General features: G+C 36.4%; 1 protein-coding gene across 1 annotated transcript; it reads right to left on the bottom strand.

Moving 5' to 3' along the window:
• Window positions 1-482: 482 nt before the first annotated feature.
• On the bottom strand, window positions 483-17,255 carry LOC133330651 (protein artichoke-like; the record flags this gene model as incomplete). Its single annotated transcript, XM_061539064.1, is given in 5 exon segments — window positions 483-1,703; window positions 8,532-8,545; window positions 10,218-10,439; window positions 10,602-10,682; window positions 14,345-17,255. Coding segments are annotated over 5 exon segments (4,449 nt in total), but the record flags the coding sequence as incomplete, so codon positions are not given.
• Window positions 17,256-19,932: the final 2,677 nt, after the last annotated feature.

A 19,932-nucleotide genomic window follows, 5' to 3' on the forward strand; every position in this document is an offset into this window, starting at 1 on the left:
ACCCCTAAATTGTTTAAATGTTTTAAATAATAAAGAAAATAATTATAATATGATGAAAAACAACCAAATATCTCAAGTAATCCACTGTGCGCAGTACTAGCTTTAAAAGCCAAAGATATTCTTAAATCCAACGTTTGACTGCATAAGAAGTTAAATAAAATCTATAAAATGAGACAAGGACATGCATACCTTAATCACACAACCGCTCACACACAAAGGGTATATAAATTCATACACACACACACGTTCATACAATACATATTACAAAATATTAAAAATAAAAAATATACGTACGTATTTTATACTATTTCGCATTTTCTTTTTTTCATACTTTTCTTACGTGTTAGGGGGTTTAATTTTAAATTGAATCTGGTATCAGCATTTAACCACCAACATCCTAGTGTGCCAACAAAAGCACAGCTCTTCTATAAAACTCCAGGTTTCTTCCTCCATCGGTTATGCTATGCTACAACTAACGACTACTAACAGGCGACGTTATTTAAATGATTTGCACCTAGCACGACTCCGGCTGCCATATAGCCAACGACATTGCCATTTCCTTGCTGATAATGTTGATGCTGCGACTGGTGCTGCTGTTGGGAAGTAAGCTGATGATTATGGTGATTGTGATGATGCGTCGGCATGTGATGATGGTTATTTGTTCCGGTCGCAGACGACGTTGCTACTGTCGCCGCTGCTGCCGCCGCCACTGAACCATTCTCCGACTGAGAGACTGAAATTAAAGTTCCATTGCCTCCAGTCATAACCGCATTACCGGTAGACGTTGCTGTTGTCGCAGCACCTCCTCCACCCCCGCCCATACTACTATTCAGACTTTCAGTTACTTTCAAAATTCCAAGAGGTGTTGTGGCCGTGGCCGTTGTAGTTGCACTCGTACTCAAACTGGTGCCACTGATGTGAGCACTAATGCCACTCGGCACACTTGACATGACCGTACCAGCCGCACCGGTCCTCAGTAGCTCTTCATTAGGTATTGAGAAATGACGATAGGACATGTAGTCGGGTGGCAGGGCGGCCTGTCGTTTGGCATTCTCGATGCGTTGTTTCTTCAGCTTTACATAGCTCAGCACGGATATCATAACGATGAAAACAATAATACCCATGCAACAACCCACAATAAGACCAAGACGGCGTGTAAGTATGGAATGAATGAAGCCATTAGTGGCTAAGCCATTTTCATCGGTGATAACACTGGGCGTCGAATCGAGTGTCTGAACATCGGTGCAGGTGGAAAAACGTGAATTTTTGAGAACTTCTTGTAGGGCATTGTCGGTGGCCACGGTGTTTTCGATTAAGGCCTGCTGCTGTTGCGGTTGGGCCAGCGATGGATGTTCGCCAAAGGTCATGCTATTTGTATTAAACAAGCCTCCAGTATACGATAAATGATACGGTGTATAGCCGCCTGATCCATCTGACACGGAATATGAAGGAGACGAAGACGGTGCTGAGGACGACGAGTAGGAGGTGGAAGATGCGGAAGCAAATGGATACATTGATGCGTTTGGTTCATCACGTGGCGCCATAAGGAAGCTATCGTTAACATGTATCCTTTGTAAGGCAGTCGCTACAGGCTCCGATAGCCAATTACCGGTACCGATAACACAAATATGGTAACGTGTATTTGGGCTAAGTTTTGTTAATTTTGCTGAATGTGCCGAACCATTTAGTCGTTTGCCGCGTATCTGCAATAAAAAGAAAACACCATGAGACATAAGATAAAATGTGAAATGGACAAATCTTAAATGTAAATATGTACGTGCTGAAAAATTATGACAATATATTTTAAGAAATTACTTATTGGTGTGTTGGTGGTGTTGCTTTGGAGCGTTATTTTATTTTGCCCATGGAATTGAAATTATAATTGCATAATTTTTTAGTTGTATGTGTTGTTTCTTTTATGTTGACTAATAATATTAATTTTGTCATTATCGTCGAACTGAATTTGCAAAACTAGTACTCAATCTTCTTTCTACACGATGTAGTGGCACTTGCTTATACAAAGCTAATGTCAATTTTGGCAATTATAGTATCATTTGTGCCTATTGATTTGTATATGTGCGTAACAAAATCCGGTTCTGAACAAAGGCGAAACCTCGGCTTTTGTCCAGAGGATCATATTAAAAAAAATTGATTTTTGTCGCTTTTTCTAGTTCCAGTAGAGAACACAATTATAATCCGAACATAACGAAATTTTACATGAGGAAAAGGATTTGTGCACAAAATATAAATGACTGTTTATACCCTTCACCACACTGTGGTGCAGGGTATTATGTCTTTGTGCATATGTTTGTAACAGGCAAAAATAATCGAGATAGACCCATGGTTCCTTTTGAGAACATTCATAAAATCACTTTCTGGGTCGATTTATGCATGTCCGTCCATCCGCCCGTCCGTCTGTCCATGTTAAATTGTAAACAAAGTACAGGTCGCATTTATGATCCGAATTGGATGAAATTTGGCACAGCTCATTTGTTTGGCCCAAGGACGAACCCTATTGAAATTGGGAAAAATCGGTTCAGATTTAGATATAGCTCCTATATATATTTTCGTCCGATTTAATGTAAATGGTGCCCCAAAGTCCCTTAAAATCTTTCGATTAGCACGAAATTTGGCACAGCGTAATGAGTTAGAATGATGTGTGTTAAGTTTCGTGAAAATCGGTTAAGATTTAGATATAGCTCCCATATATATTTTCGTCCAATTTAATGTAAATGGTGCTCCAAAGTCCCTATGTATCTTTCGGTTTGCATGAAATTTTGCACAGCGTAATGAATTTGACCTAGAATGATGTGTGTTAAGTTTCTGGAAAATCATCGGTTCATATATAGATATAGATCCCATATATATTTTCGTCCGATTTAATGTAAATGGTGCCCCAAAGTCCCTCAAGATCTTTCGATTAGCACGAAATTTGGCACAGCGTAATGAGTTAGGTCTAGAATGATGTGTGTCAAGTTTCCTGAAAATCGGTTCAGATTTAGATATAGCTCCCATATATATTTCCGTCCGATTTAAGGTAATTGTTGTACCAAAGTCCCTTAATATCTTTCGGTTTGCACGAAATTTTACACGGCGTACTGAATTGCAGAATGACATGTTTTTGGATCCAATTTCATTTTACTGGTCCTTTAAAAATGCGACGTCTGTTAGGATTCATCTGTTTGAAGGGTATCATGTTGTCGGCTTCGTCCGACTTTACTACTTTCCTTACTGGTTCTTTTTATACCCTTCACCACACTGTGGTACAGGGTATTATGTCTTTGTGCATATGTTTGTAACAGGCAAAAGGAAACTAAGTCGATTTAAGCATGTCCGTCCGTCCGTCCGTCCGTCCGTCCGTCTGTCCGTCCGTCCGTCTGTCTGTCTGTCCATGTTAAATTGTAAACAAAGTACAGGTCGCATTTATGATCCGAATTGGATGAAATTTGGCATAGGTCACTTATTCGGCCCAAGGACGAACCCTATTGAAATTGGGAAAAATCGGTTCAGATTTAGATATAGCTCCCATATATATATTTAACCGATTTAATGTAAACGGTCCCTATATATCTTTCGATTTGCACGAAATTTGGTACAGCGTAATCATTTAAGTCTAGAATGATGTCTGCCAAGTTTCGTGAAAATCGGTCCAGATTTAGATATAGCTCCCATATATAGTTTCGTCCGATTTCATGTAAATGGTGCCCCAAAGTCCCTATATATATTTCGATTTGCACGAAAATTGGCATAACGTATTAAATTAAGCCTAGAGTGATGTCTGCCAAGTTTCGAGAAAATCGGTTCAGATTTAGATATAGCTCCCATATATAGTTTCGTCCGATTTCATGTAAATGGTGCCCCAAAGTCCCTATATATCTTTCGATTTGCACGAAATTTGGCATAACGTATTAAATTAAGCCTAGAGTGATGTCTGCCAAGTTTCGAGAAAATCGGTTCAGATTTAGATATAGCTCCCATATATAGTTTCGTCCGATTTCATGTAAATGGTGCCCCAAAGTCCCTATATAGCCTTCGATTTGCTCGAAATTTGGCATAGCGAAATGGATTAGGTCTAGATTGATGTGTGTTAAGTTTGCTGAAAATCGGTTCAGATTTAGATATAGCTCCCATATATATTTGCGTCCGATTTAAGGTAAATGGAGTACCAAAGTCCCTATATCTATATATCTTTCGATTTGCACGAAATTTGGCATAACGTATTAAATTAAGCCTAGAGTGATGTCTGCCAAGTTTCGAGAAAATCGGTTCAGATTTAGATATAGCTCCCATATATAGTTTCGTCCGATTTCATGTAAATGGTGCCCCAAATTCCCTATATATCTTTCGATTTGCACGAAATTTGGCATAACGTATTAAATTAAGCCTTGAGTGATGTTTGCGAAGTTTCGAGAAAATCGGTTCAGATTTAGATATAGCTCCATATATAGTTTCGTCCGATTTGATGTAAATGGTGCCCCAAAGTCCCTATATATCCTTCGATTTGCTCGAAATTTGGCATAGCGAAATGGATTAGGTCTAGATTTATGTGTGTTAAGTTTGCTGAAAATCGGTTCAGATTTAGATATAGCTCACATATATATTTTCGTCCGATTTAAGGTAAATGGTGTACCAAAGTCCCTATATATCCTTCGATTTGCACGAAATTTGGCATATCGTACTTAATTAAGTCTAGAATAGTGCACGTTAAGTTTCTCGAAAATCGGTTTGGATTTAAATATAGCTCCTATATAAATTTTCGTCCGATTTAATGTAAATAGTGTACCGAAGTCCCTATACATATTTCGATTTGCACAAAATTTGGCATAGTGTACTAAAATGAGTCTGGAGATTTAAGTGAAATGAGATTTATATATAGCTCCTATATATTTTTGCTTCCGATTTTATGTAAATTGTGCACTAAAGACCCAAAGTTTGTCCGATTGCCACACAATTATGTACAATACAGAAGTTAATATAAGATAATCTCTGCCATTCTCATTGAAATCGGTTCAGATTTTGATATAGCTTCTACATATATATTTTCGTCCAATTTTACACAAAATTGACACAAATTTTGCACAACGTACTAAAGTTTTGAAATTTGGAAAGTGTAGAAATCGGTTCAGATTTTGATAGAGCTTCTATATATATTTTCTGCCGAGTTTTGGTAATTTTGTCCCATTGTAAGAAGCAACCGTATATCTGAACAAATGAAAAATTTAGTATAGGTTGCAGAATTCGACGTCTATTAGCATTCATCTGTTGAATATACCCAAAGTGGTGAAGGGTATCATATAGTCGGCCCCGCCCGACTTTTCTACTTTCCTTACTGGTTTTAAGTGTCGTCTCATTATACCCTTCACCACACTGTGGTACAGGGTATTATGTCTTTGTGCATATGTTTGTAACAGGCAAAAGGAGACAAGATAGACACGTGGTTCCTTTTTAGAATATGCATAGAATCACTTTCTGAGTCGATTTATGCATGTCCGTCCGTCCGTCTGTCCGTCTGTAGATGTTAAATTGTAAACAAAGTACAGGTCGCATTTATGATCCGATTTGGATGAAATTTGGCACAAGTCACTTATTTGGTTCAAGGACGAACCCTATTGAAATTGGGAAAAATCGGTTCAGATTTAGATATAGCTCCCATATATAGTTTCGTCCGATTTAAGGTAAATGGTGCACCAAAGTCCCTATATATCATTCGATTTGCACGAAATTTGGCATAGAGTACTGAATTAGGTCCAGAATGATGTATGCCAAGTTTCGAGAAAATCGGTTCAGATTTAGATATAGCTCCCATATGTAGTTTCGTCCGATTTTAGGTAAATGGTGCACCAAAGTCCTTATATATCAATCGATTTGCATGAAATTTGGCATAGAGTACTGAACTAGGTGCAGAATGATGTGTGCCAAGTTTCGGTAAAATCGGTTCAGATTTAGATATAGCTCCCATATATAGTTTTGTCCGATTTAAGGTAAATGGGGCACCAACGTCCCTCTATATCCTTCGATTTGCACGAAATTTTACATAGAGTACTGAATTAGGTCCAGAATGATAAGTGCCAAGTTTCGAGAAAATCAGATTTAGATATAGCTCCCATATATAGTTTTATCCGATTCTATGTAAATGGTGCGCCAAAGTTCCTATATACCTTTCGATTTGCATGAAATTTGGCACAGCGTACTGATTTATGTCTAGAATGATGTGTGCTAAGTTTCGGAAAAATCGTTCTGGTTTCGATATAGCTCCCACATATACATATATATTCGTCCGATTTTACATAAATGGTGCAACAACCTTCTAATGTTTGTCCGATTAACTCGATTTTTTGCACAACATATCAAGTTGAGACTTGAATAACGTTATTGCGTTTTGTGGAAATTGATGTAGATGCTGTCATAGCTTCCATATGTATTTCGAATGGATGTCTGAATGAAATTAAAATTTTAACAGTGCGGCGACCGAATAGCTTGTATTAATTTTGCTATAGGTCGTTTTTCATAAATTTGTCCCATGGTACGAAGACGACTTTAAATCTGCCCGAATGAAATTAAATTTATCATAGGTTGCAGAAAGACGTGCTTATGTTCCTTGGAGGGGATACATATGTACAATATCCCCAAAGTGGTGAAGGGTATCATATAGTCGGCCCAGTCCGACTTTACTGCTTTCCTTACTGGATTTTGTCTTGTGTCATTTTATCCAATGTTAAACAATCTTGGACTTTATACTCGTCAACATTTGTTTGATATATTAAATTTTGCATTTATATCGAAGTAATTTGAAAAATACATATGCGAATTTCATAACGCCATGCAGATGGCACTAACGGAGTCTAAAATAAAGAAACAATGAAATGTAAACCTAACAACAGTCAAGTGAGTGGAGAAACGGTGGTTTTTAGTAAAACAAGCAGCAGTTAAATTGTAGCACAATTAAAAATCACCAGGTGTAGTGAGCGGTGTAGGACGATACCAAAACAAAACACTGCCGAACAATGAGTGGTGTGGTCTTTTTTTCTTATAAGGAATACATTTGTTCTTGTCACAAAGAAAGAGAACTAAATATGAGCACAAATATAGGCAAAGTAAATCAAATACGAAAATAATTCTTATGTTAATGAAATATTTGAAATTATAAAAAAAAAACTTTGGGAGCTTGGTTGAGAAGTTTTAATGTATCCGCTATACATTCCGGACTTGGCACCAAGCGATTATCATTTTTTTCTTGACTTGCAAAATTTTTTAATGATAAAAAATTGGTCAAGCCTAGATGAAGTCAGAAAATGGGAGCTATTGGTCCACTATTTCAATATTTATGAATGCAATTTCAGGCTAATGGAATGTTTCCTTTTGAACCAAACTTTGAACAACCAAGATGGGACTCATTGGTCCACACCTTCTGGTGATAAATGATAAAAATATGCAATATTTATAAATAAAATATTAAGCGAAAGAAATATCCAATTTGAAAATAAAACTTTGCACAACCTATTATCTCTACCAAACCCAGATCAAGCTCCTTCAGTTACCTCCCCCATAAAATGGTCAAAATTGTGCAATAAAAGAGTCATTTGTGTACAATGGGACAAATTTATGGAAATCGATCTATAGCCAACTTGACAAACGCTATTCGGTGTGCCGCACTGAACTGATTTTTACGAAACTTAACATACATCGCTCTAGACTTAATTCAGTACGCTATGCCAAATTCTGTGTAAATCGAAAGTTATATAGGTACTTTTGTGCATAATTATCATTAAATCAGACGAAAATATATATGGGATCTATATTTAAATCTGAATCGATTTTCCCCAATTTCAATAGGGTTAGTCCTAAGGCCAAATAAACGAAATCGGATTATAATTGCGACCTATACTTTGTTTACAATTTAACATCAACAGACGGACGGACAGACAGGCGGATATGCATAAATCGACTCAGAAAGTGATTCTATGCATATTCTCAAAAGGAACTATGTGTCTATCTCGTTTCCTTTTGCCTGCTACAAACACATGCCCAAAGACATAATACCAAATTGAAATTCATATTTTTGGAAAAAAGTTTTATATCCATCATTTTTAATAATTATCTTCTAATTATTAATAATTTTCATTATAATCGCCATTTCCACCTACTTAATTGACCGCCATTTCATGTTAATATTTTTACACATATAAATTTTATATGTATGTATAAGATATGAGCTGGGGCCTATTGTTGTATCTTAAATATATATCTAAAGTGGTGTAGGGTATCGTATAGTCGGTCCCATTCTTTTCCTACTGATTTATTTTGATTTTTACAATTACAAGAACATTTAATATTCAATATTTTTATGTTCTCGTTTTGCTCTCTTCAAAATCAATATCATTATTATTTGTTTTTGCAAAAATTTCAAGTACTGTGTTCAATTTTAATACCAGTCAATTACAAACCCAATAAACCGATTTACTTACCCTATCAAAAAAAAAAAAAAAAAAAAAAATCCACTCAAATTTCATTTTATATTTACTTGCAATTACCTCCTAATAGTCTTCTGCCCTAAATATGAACTCAAAAATGTAAATGTCGAACAGCAATTCTCCCAAATTATGTAGTTAAATTCAGTGATGCAAAGATTTCAATATGTTCATCATTCTTAAATCTCAGTTCAAATTACGGCAATAAAAATGTTAAAAATAAACAAAAAACAACGCACACATACATCCACAGAAATTGTCGAAAACATTGTCAATTACAAACACGTACCGAATTTCATGGCACATTAAGAGAGTCGGATGTGCCATATCTTTGTATATGTTTGGTCCTGTCCGCAAGGACGTTCAAAATGAGTCAATGCGTGTCATTGTGGGCCTATTTCCGTTTAGTGATGCATTTGACAACGACGAAAAGGAGGTGGGTACGCACACAAATACACAATGTGCATGGCGGGTGTGTGTGTGAGTGTGTGTATGTGGGTTTTAAGTCCTATCCCCGTATGTGTAATTATTGTTAATTTTATTGCAGTAATTTTCCAACAGTAAAAATTGTCACTTTTCCTCCAATGATGGTAGTTGTTGGATGCCGAACATGTTTATGTTGGCATTGCTGGCAATTTGTTGCTGCTGTTGTTGTTGATACGAACAACATTTACGACAGTTGATGGTGTAACTGCAATTTTATGTTGTTTGTAATTTCGTTTTTCTTTTTTGTGTGAATGCCAAAAATACAAGAACGACAACAACAGGATGTAATGAAATTTAAAATGATTTCTGTCAACCGCCCAGAACCACCTCCGTATGTGTACTTTAAAACAGATCCATTACGTATGTTGATGAGCTTCGTGTATCTAGTATAGCCGATGGTCGGTGAATAGGTACACATCATTTGAATATTAATATGAAAATTGCATAACATTCGATTCGCCATGAATAAACATCAGGTGACAAAGGATAATTTGACCTTCAATACCTAAGACTATTAGAATCTCAAGGCGTGAATCTTTTAATTTTTTTTCAAAAACAATTCAAGGCGTGGATTATATAAAAATATTCTTTCCAAGGACTATTCAAGGCGTGGAGTAAAATAATATTTTTTAAAGGACTATTCAAGGCGTGGATTTTTTAAAAATACCTTTTCAAGGACTTCTTCAAGGAGTGATTTTTTAGAATAATTTTTTTCAAGGACTAATTTAAGAAAATTTTTCAAGGACTATTTCAAGGAGTGAATTTTTTAAGAATATTTTTTCAAGGACTACTTCAATATTTTCCAAGATCTACTTCAAAAATATATTTTCAAGGACTACTATAGGGCGTGCATTTTTAAAAAATACTTTTTCAAGGACTTCTTCAAGGAGTGATTTTTTTAGAATATTTTTTTCAAGGGCTACTTCAAGAACTTTTTATACGTAGATTTTTTAAAATTTTTTCAAGGACTTCTTCAAGTGTGGATTTTTTAAAAATATTTTTAGATTTTCAAATTTTCACCACAGACAAAAAGATATGTTGATAATCCTATGGAGTCACAATATTGTCGTAACTCAGTTTCCAGTGCAAGTCCTTAAATTTCACGATAACACGTTCAGCAAACTATATGGTATTTATATGTCATTTTCAGTAATTATATACATAGATATAAATGTGAGTGTGTCTGCATGTTTGAAATTGTACTTACCTCATCTATGTCAGGATAACCACCTCCAATACTATTGCTGCCACCACCACCTCCACTACCATCACCAACAATGGCATGATATACAATTTCATAGCCGTTTAATCCTAAATGCTCACGGCTCTGCCAGGATACAATAACCGAATATGGCTGTATATCCTGTATGGCAATTTTGGGAATTAATGGTGCATCACAGAATTGTTGCGGCTCCATTTTGGCAAATATCTTGCCACGCAACTCAGCCGGATGTTCGCACCTTAGATAATTAATGTTATCGCCCGATGACATCATTACCGAGGACAGAGATGACGATGCTGATGAAGACGATGATGGTGACGACAGGGAATACGAGGACGATGACAACGATGAGGCGGCAAAGGAGGATGGCGATATTGAGCCACCTGATAATGATGACGTCGACGAGGACGATGTTAAGCTGGCGGTAGTGGATGAAGACCATTTGCGATGATCACGTAACCATTCCCAGAGTTTTTGGGCATCACAACTGCATTGCAGTGGATTTTCTGTACAAATGCACAGCAGTAATTATGTTGTTGTGATATTGTTGTTGTCGTCGTCGTTGTTCGTAATTGTGGTGTTGGTGTCATCATGTAATTCATACAATTTTTGGCCAAACGTTGGAGAAATTGAGCCAAAAATTTTGCGGTGTGGATAAAGTCACCCGATTAAGTTATATTCCACATCGCACAATTTAATTAATGTCCACGCAGTCATTTAAGTATTGGCGGTGCGATGAAGAGAAATTGCAATGTTGTCATCGTATCGCAGGTTTGCAATTCACATTGTGGTCCATAGTTGGTTTCACATGAACAGAGAGATATGAAAAGAGAATCGGGAAGAAGAAGAAGAGGAGGATAAACATTTTTCGTTAGTATTGCCAAAAAATTAAATGGTATTTATTTGGGTTATGTAAATATTTTAAATAATTGTCATTTAATTAATTTGCAGCAAATTCGCTTATGTACAATATGAATGTTTAATGTTGGATATATTTAAAAAAAATCAGAACAAAGTAGAAATGCGAAACGAATGAATTTTGAATATTGAGATTTTAAGAGGAAAAACGTATAATACGATGAAAATATATATAATGCATCAAGTATTAATTTTTGAGTATTTATGAAACATTAAACTTAAAAACATTGTTATCTTCACCATAACGTATTTTGTAGGTATGAATCCGGAATTTGGCATTTCGGATTCATATAGGTACATATTCCTATTATAACCTCTGTTTATTTTATTTTATATTATTATTTATTTTTTTTTTTTGAAGACTTTTCAAAATTTGAATATAAATCAATGTTCTGCCTATTTGCTGGTAAGTTCAATGTTCATTCTCGGTGTCAATTTTTATTTTTTATTTAATTGGAATCTACACTAATTCAAGAATGTCCCTACAAAATTTCTAGTGAAAATCTCAAGAACCATTGAAGATACAGCCGATTTATTGTGTCAGCATCATGTGACGGCAGGAGTGATTCTCAAACTTTAAACACATGTTTCTCGAAGCAGTGGTTTTACGAATGGCGGGCACGATAACTCAAAAACTAATGATCTAATCTGTTCCAAATTTTGACACGTTTCTCTGGGAGTGTATAGCTATCGTATGAACTAGGATAAAGCCAATCGGTGAAGATCTACCTTATTTTTTAATTTAGTTTGTGGTCAAAAATAGGCGAATTATAAAAAAATTAAAGGTCCGCCATGTTGTTAATTTTTGAGAGAAGTCAATAATCGTAGTTCATACGAGAGCCAGACATGTACTCTTTCTAACACTCTTGAAATTTCCGCATTTTGATGTTCCAGTGAGGAGGTATCATACCCGCTATCAAAAATAAGGAATGTTCTTTAATCAAAAAAAAAAAAAAAAAAAAAAAAAACAAAAAACAAAAAATTCGGATCACCATTAACTTTAAATCGGACAATATGTAAATCTGCCTTGTCAGAATTTGGTTATACTAACTGCAGAACGTTTTGCAAAATTTTGTGCCAAGCTTAAGTCAATACAATGCACACATCGAACGTTATCTGCAAAGAATTTCACCCTCCCATATCTCCAAATGCCAAATGGTGCTAAAATGTTCAAGATACCAAAAATTGAGCGGGACCTTCGTATGAGGATTCCTACATTGAATATTTTTGCATAAAGTTTCGTGCACTGCAAGAACGCCAAATAACTGTATTTTCAGTTTAAAAAGGTGGCAATATCTTAAAAATACCAAAAAAGTAAGATATGTGAGGTGTGACCAAATCCGTCTCAGAAAATTTGTAGTCGATTTACAAATGTCCGTCCGTCTGTCTAGCTGGTGAGCACTATAACTTTTGAAGGACATAATCGATTGCACCCAAACATTGCACATCTTAATATTTCTTCCAAACTTGGTTCAAGTTCGAAGATGGGGAATATCGGTCCACTTCTTCTGGTACCTCCACCACAAAATGGTCAAAATTGTACTATAAATGTATTTTATAATATCATGCGAACGGACTATCCGATTTGAACCAAACGTTGTACAACCTATTATCTTTACCAATCCTAGATCAAGTAGGAAGATGGGACCCATTGGTCACTCCTTCTGGTACCACCCCCACAGAGGAGTATCTGTTTATGTGATCGTTCTTCTTCTTAGCTGGCTTGTTACAGAACGGTCGTTCCATAAGCCGAGCTTAAAACAGATTTCCAAGCGCGTCGGTCTTGTGCGCAAGTCCACCAATTTGGAAGACCACGTTCCAATATGTTGTTTTCTACTTGGTCTTTCCATCTAATTCGTGGCCTTCCCCTTCTACGGGAACCATCAGTAGTCTTATTTTTATATGGCTTTTGAGCTGGGGCATTTTCATTCATCCGCACAACATGGCCTAGCCACCGTAGTCGCTGCAGCTGCAGCTCAATACGACTGACTGTGTCGATGTCCGCGTATAAATTGTAAAGCTCGTGGTTCATTCGACGCCGATATTCACCGTCTACGCAGATCGGCCCGTAGATCTTTCGGAGTATTTTTCTCTCAAACACCCCAAGAGCTGCCTCATCTGATTGCGCAAGTACCCATGCTTCTGATCAATATAAGGTAGTATCAGCGTCTTGTAAAGTGTGAGTTGGTCTGGCGGGAGGTGGCCTTGTTTCTAAACTGCTTACTTAGACCATAGTACCATCTGTTGGCCATCACAATCCTTCTACGAATTTCAAAACTGATGTCATTCGTTTTATTTATTGCGGTACCAAGGTATATAAATTCTTTAACTACCTCGAAGCTGTAGTTCTTAAGTTCCACAGTTGGTACGAGTCTACTGCCAGACCCACTTTGGCAGACTCTTTTTTGTTCAAAGGTGGCTGTTACCGCTCACAATGTTCCACCCATTATATCGATGTCATCGGCGTAGGCGAGTAAATAGAGTTGTTTGGTGTACAGAGTGCCATTTCTGTTCACCTTTGCGTCTCGTATGACCTTTTCCAGCAGGATGTTAAAAAGATCTCACGATAAACTATCACCTTGACTTAATCCTCGTTCGGTATTGAAGGGCTCCGATAGGTCCTTTCCTAATTTAGCTGCTGAACTTGTGCCACTTAAAGTTATCCTGCATAGCCGTATTAATTTTGCAGGAATGCCGAACGCAGACATGACTTTAAACACATCTGAACGGATCGTTATTGCGAATATGAATTCAATCCTTATAAAAAACACCAAATATGTCTACATCATTCAAACAACTTTCAGAAGTACTATATGGTTATGAGAGAACCTTGACCCATGGTGGTGAAGTTTTTACTAATGCAAATTCCCGAAGATTCAAAGTGACGTGTCAAGTTATCATTAAACTATGAAAGATGCGGTTGATCTATAAATTTGTATCAATTTTAGTGATGTAAACGAACGAATACGGGAGATATTCCAAAATATATTTAAGAAACCTATATATTCTAATATCATTTATTTCTAATATCCCAAAATCTGACTAGTTTTAGGTGTCAGCTTCGCAGAAAATTTAAGTTTTTAATTTAAAAAAAGTTTTCAATTACAAAATCTATTCAAATTGAAATTATATCAATAGCTATATTTATTATATTTTTTTTTAATTTAAAAAAAGTTTTCAATTACAAAATCTATTCAAATTGAAATTATATCAATAGCTATATTTATTATATTTTTTTAGTTTGACTTACCTTCCAATCTCAATGTCTTAATGTTCGCCTCTAGGGGTTTCAACGCCTCAATTGGTACCAATTCAAAATAATTCTTTCTCAAATCCAAAATATGCAGTTTGCGTAAATAACGAAAAGCATCCACCGACAATACGGTCATACGATTTCCCATCAAATACAACTCCACCAAATTATGCAAGTGTGTAAATGTAAATCTCGAAATGCGATCCAATTGATTGAAAGATAAATCACAAACTTGTAGCTGTACCAAATCCGATGAAAATTCATCCAATTCGCGTAAAATATTGTGAGAAATATTCAGCACACGTAAATTATTCAGACCCTTTAAACGTTCTATGGGTAACAATTCCAATTCATTAATACTTATATCGAGAGTAAGTAAATTCGTGAGATTTGTAAAAGCCCCAGGAGAAATTCTTGTTATGCGGTTGTTAACCAGATGTAAATGTTGTAGGGCCTTGAAGGCCTTAAAGTCATAGGAGGTGAGTATTGAGAGATTTGTTTGACATATATAGAGTTCCTTGAGATAGGGATATCTTTCTTCAATTACGGTATAAATAGTGTTGATGGGATTCCCGGTGAGGTTAAGCCAGGATAGACGGGGCAATGATATATCCGATAAGGCGGAACTGGGTATTTGCAGAAAACGATTACTGGACAAGTCAACTTTTTGTAGATTAATGGAATTCCGTAGAAAATTTGCTGGCAGGGAAAGTAAATGATTGCCACTTAAATCGACGGTATCAAGTTGGGTTAGATTGACAGCATTAAAGCCGGTCAGTGATGTGATTTTATTTTCTTTGAGATTTAATTGTCGTAGATTTAGGGTTCCACTGAGTTTGTAAAAATCTATTGTGGAAAAGAGATTGCGTGATAGATCCAATATTTCCAGGGTACTCAAATTGTACAATGCCACATGAGGAAATTCCACTAAATGATTACGACATAGCCTTAGTTCCTTGAAAACATTCAGGCCATTGAAGAGGTTGCGGCTCATGGTCGTCAGCTGATTATCACAGAGATCCAATTTTACCAGATTGGTATTTTTATTAAACATATCCTCGGGCAAGGCGCTGATAGAACAATTGGCCATGGTCAAATGTTGTATGGATCTCAGCTTGTCGAACATACTGGCCATTGTGGCCATGTGATTGGTGAAATTATTGTGCGATAAAAAGAGTGTGCGTAAACCTGGTAACTCTAATTTTTGTATATCGGACGGCAACAAATAATTAAGCTCCAAATTAAGTTCATTGAGGTTTTGCAGCGACTTAAAGGTATTATTTTCGATTTTCCTTAAAGAGGTATTTTTCAAATTCAAATGGGTTAGCGCCAAATCTTCCATGAACACATCATTGGTTATTTGATGCAGCGGATTGTGTGAGAGATCTAGGATTTTGAGATTTTTCATTTTATTAAAAGCATAACCTTCAATTGCCTCAATGAAATTGTGGGCCAGCAGCAACTCCTCCAAATTGTTGAGGGCGGCAAAATAATCTCGCCTCAATTGTTTCATACGATTCCAACTCATATCGAGGAATTTTAAATTCTTCAGCTTAGCAAAGGTGTCACGATCTATATCCCTTATGAAGTTGTGATTTAAATACAACCGGGCCAAGTCAACTTGATCCTCAAACATGGACTTCTCCACACGTACCAATTCATTGTGACTTAACCACATAATTTGTATTTTATCCTGTCGACGAAATGTTTTCACATGAATTTTATTCAAATAGTTTGCCTCCAATTGGATGGTCAGCAGTGAGGAATTATTCGCATCCTTGGGAAAGATGTCCTCCAACACGGTCAATTGATTATCTTGCAGATTTATATGTTGCAAATTATACAAAGTTTGAAATGCTCCCGGTTCAATATCTTCAATATTATTTTTCTGGACATGCAATTCCTGCAGGGTAGGCAGGGGTTCAAACACACCCTTTCTTATTCGCCTTATACGATTATTGTGCAGTCGTACCTCTCTCAGAAATTCCAATTTACGAAACATACCAATTTCCAAATCTTGTATTTCATTATCATCCAAAGAGAGGGAACTCAGTTTCTGGCACTTATCCAACAATGTAACCGGTAGTAGAGGTATAAAATTTGCCCTCAAATACAAATGATCCAAATTAACTAACGACGAAAATACATTTGGATCCACATGGGCAATGGCATTATATTCCAAATAAATCACCTCCACATTTGACGAATTTGTAAAAGCATCTGCTGGCAGTTCCAAAATATTATTTTCCGATAAAAATATTTCTCTCAAATGGGGTAAATTCGAAAACACTCCACTTATCGAATGTATATGATTATGACTTAAATCCACCGTTTGCAAACGTTTATTTTTATCGAATATTTTCGAATCCAACGATATTATACGATTATGTGACATATCCAGTGACATTAATTCTTTTAGACTTTTAAATGCATCCGCTTGCACGGTTTCAATTTGATTCGCATACATTGACAACGTTTTCAGTTGGGGAAATGTACGAAAACAATCATCGAGAATTTCGGTGAATTTATTTGAACTCAAATCCAAAAATGTCAACGAAGGCAGTCGTAATGTCGAAGCAGCCGTTGCATTATTTGTCACCAGCTGGATATCACCATAAAATGTGGAAATTTTATTATTCGATAGTCGTAGAATTCGTAAATAATCTAATTTCCTTAAGGCCATCATGGGGAAGGATCTTAAACTATTTTCAGATAAGTCAATTTCTTGCATTGACTCCTCCAAGCCCACAAAGGCATGTTCGGGGATACTTTGCAGCCGATTTCCTTTCATATTCAGCTTGGACAGACGCAAACCATAGAAGCTGTAATCTTCGATTTTCTCAATTTCATTGTAATCGAAATCTAAAGCGCTTAATTTTTGCATTGAATTAAGTGCTCGCGATGGTAGCTGAAAAGAGATGAGAGAAAAAATTAGTTATTATTAAAATTATTAAAAAAATACAAATGTTAATTAATTCATTAATAAGGAACCTTCTTCAGGAAAATTCGCACAAATATTAATGACTGCTGAAATAGTGAAATTACTTGAAACTCCAACATTTTGAACATTGGCTCTTGAAATCTTAATAAATGAGAGTCTCGTAATCCGATAAAGTAGAAATTTTTTTTGTACTCATCGAACGATAAATATGGGCCCGGACGGCTCTGATAAGCTTTAATATGTCAAAGAACAGGCTTATATTGATCCCTCTTTAATCTTAATTGTGGACACTCACCTCCACGCGGTGTGACCCGTTAAAATAGTGAGTTGGTATGAAAAAGCTACGAAAAAGAAAACCAAACACACCTAATGTTGACGGCCCCCGCAAACGTATTGCCTTACTGGAAATGCGATGGAAAGGGACAGGCGTTAGTAAATCAGACAATTACGCACTGGTGACAGATACAGACAGCGTGTTGAGGATCTGGAAAGAGGATTTTGAAAAGCTTCCAGTATGAAATAGTGGCGGTGAAGAAGATACCCAAGAACCAATAGGGGATGAGGGTATAGAGTGTATACCACCTAGTGTATACACTACAATCAATCGGCTGAAGAATAATAAAGCAGCAGGTGCCGATGGGTTACAGCCGAACTATTCAAGACAAGCTAGAGGAATGCATGCCCAATAATTGGAACCTCAGCATCATGTGCACCGTGCACAAAAAAGGAGACAAGGCGATATGTGCCAACTATAGAGGAATAAGTCTCATTCCCATCGCATATAAAGTGCTATCCAGTGTGCTGTGTGAACGACTGAAGCCAAAGGTCAATGACATATTGGACCATACCAATGCGGCTTAACACCTGACGAATACGCCATTGACCAGATTTTCACACTACGCCAAATCTCGGAAAAGACCCACATGCAACACATCGACACATTCCACCTATTAGTCGACTATAAAGCCGCATTCGACAGCCCCATCCATTCAAAGGTATTTAAAGTCATGTTTGCGATCTGCATTCCATTAATATGGGTATGCTGGATAGCTTTAACTGATTCAAGGCCATCAGTTAAAGTCGGAAAGGGCCTATAGGAGCCTTTCAATACTAAACTAGGATTGAAGCCAGTAAGGAAAGTAGTAAAGTCGGACGGGGCCGACTATATGATACCCTTCACCACTACGGTATATTAAACAGGACTATTAAAAATTGGATGAAATAAAATATGTGATATTTATCTAAATATGAATCTACCTAGATCTATCCATAAAGTATGTAAATCGACTTCAAACAAATATAAATAGGTCATCCATTGGGCTATGTCTGTACTTCTCGAAAACGCAACTACGTAATTCTATGCTCAATTTTGTAAGTTGTGCAAACTTTGATGTCAATCTGACTAACATGAGGAGTTTGATGCCCAATTTACTTGAAATCCAAATATTAAGCGATTTCAAGCTAACTTGTCACAGGTTAGGTTATACTAATTTCAGAACGTTTTGTTCCTATCAGCCTATTGGATCCTTGGTGCGTCAATTACTTATAATCAATCTATAATAAAAGGGAGCTATATCTAAATCTGGACCGATTTTCAGTACGTTATGCCAAATTTCGTGCAAATCGAAAGATATATAGAGATTTTGGTGAACCATATACATGAAATCGGACGAAACTATATATGGGAGCTATATAGAAATCTGGACCGGTTTTCTCGAAACTTGGCAGACATTCATTCTAGACTCAATTCAGTACGTTATGCCAAATTTCGTGCAAATAGAAAGATATTTAGCGACTTTGGTGCACCATATACCTGTTATCGGACGAAACTATATATGGGAGCTATATCTAAATCTGGACCGATTTTCTCGAAACTTGGCAGACATCATTCTAGGCTCAATTCAATACGTTATGCCAAATTTCGTGCAAATCGAAAGATTTATAGCGACTTTGGTGCACCATTTACATGAAATCGGACGAAACTATATATGGGAGCTATATCAAAATCTGGACCAATTTTCTCGAAACTTGGCAGACATCATTCTAGGCTCAATTCAGTACATTATGCCAAATTTCGTGCAAATCGAAAGATATATAGCGACTTTGGTGCATCATTTACATGAAATCGGACGAAACTATATATGGGAGCTATATAGAAATCTGGACCGATTTTCTCGAAACTTGGCAGACATCTTTCTAGGCTCAATTCACTACGTTATGCCAAATTTCGTGCAAATCGAAAGATACATAGCGACTTTGGTGTACCATTTACATGAAATCGGACGAAACTATATATGGGAGCTATATCTAAATCTGGACCGATTTTCACGAAACTTGGCACACATCATTCTAGACCTAAATTGTTAGGCTATACCAAATTTCGTGCAAATCGAAAGTATATATAGGGACCGTTTACATTAAATCGGTTAAATATATATATGGGGAGCGATATCTAAATCTGAACCGAATTTTCCCAAATACAATAGGCTTCGTCCTTGGGCCAAATAAGTGACCTGTGCCAAATTTCCTTTAAATCGGATCATAAATGCGATCTGTACTTTGTCTAGATGGACGGGAAAACAGACATGCAAAAATCAACTCAGAAATCTGCATATTCTCAAAAGGAACCATATGTCTATCTGGT

This window comes from Musca vetustissima, unplaced genomic scaffold, assembly GCF_032173495.1.
Source record: "Musca vetustissima isolate MV318-11 ecotype Yass unplaced genomic scaffold, APGP_CSIRO_Mvet_v1 utg328722, whole genome shotgun sequence".
Classification (NCBI taxonomy): Eukaryota; Metazoa; Arthropoda; class Insecta; order Diptera; family Muscidae; genus Musca; species Musca vetustissima.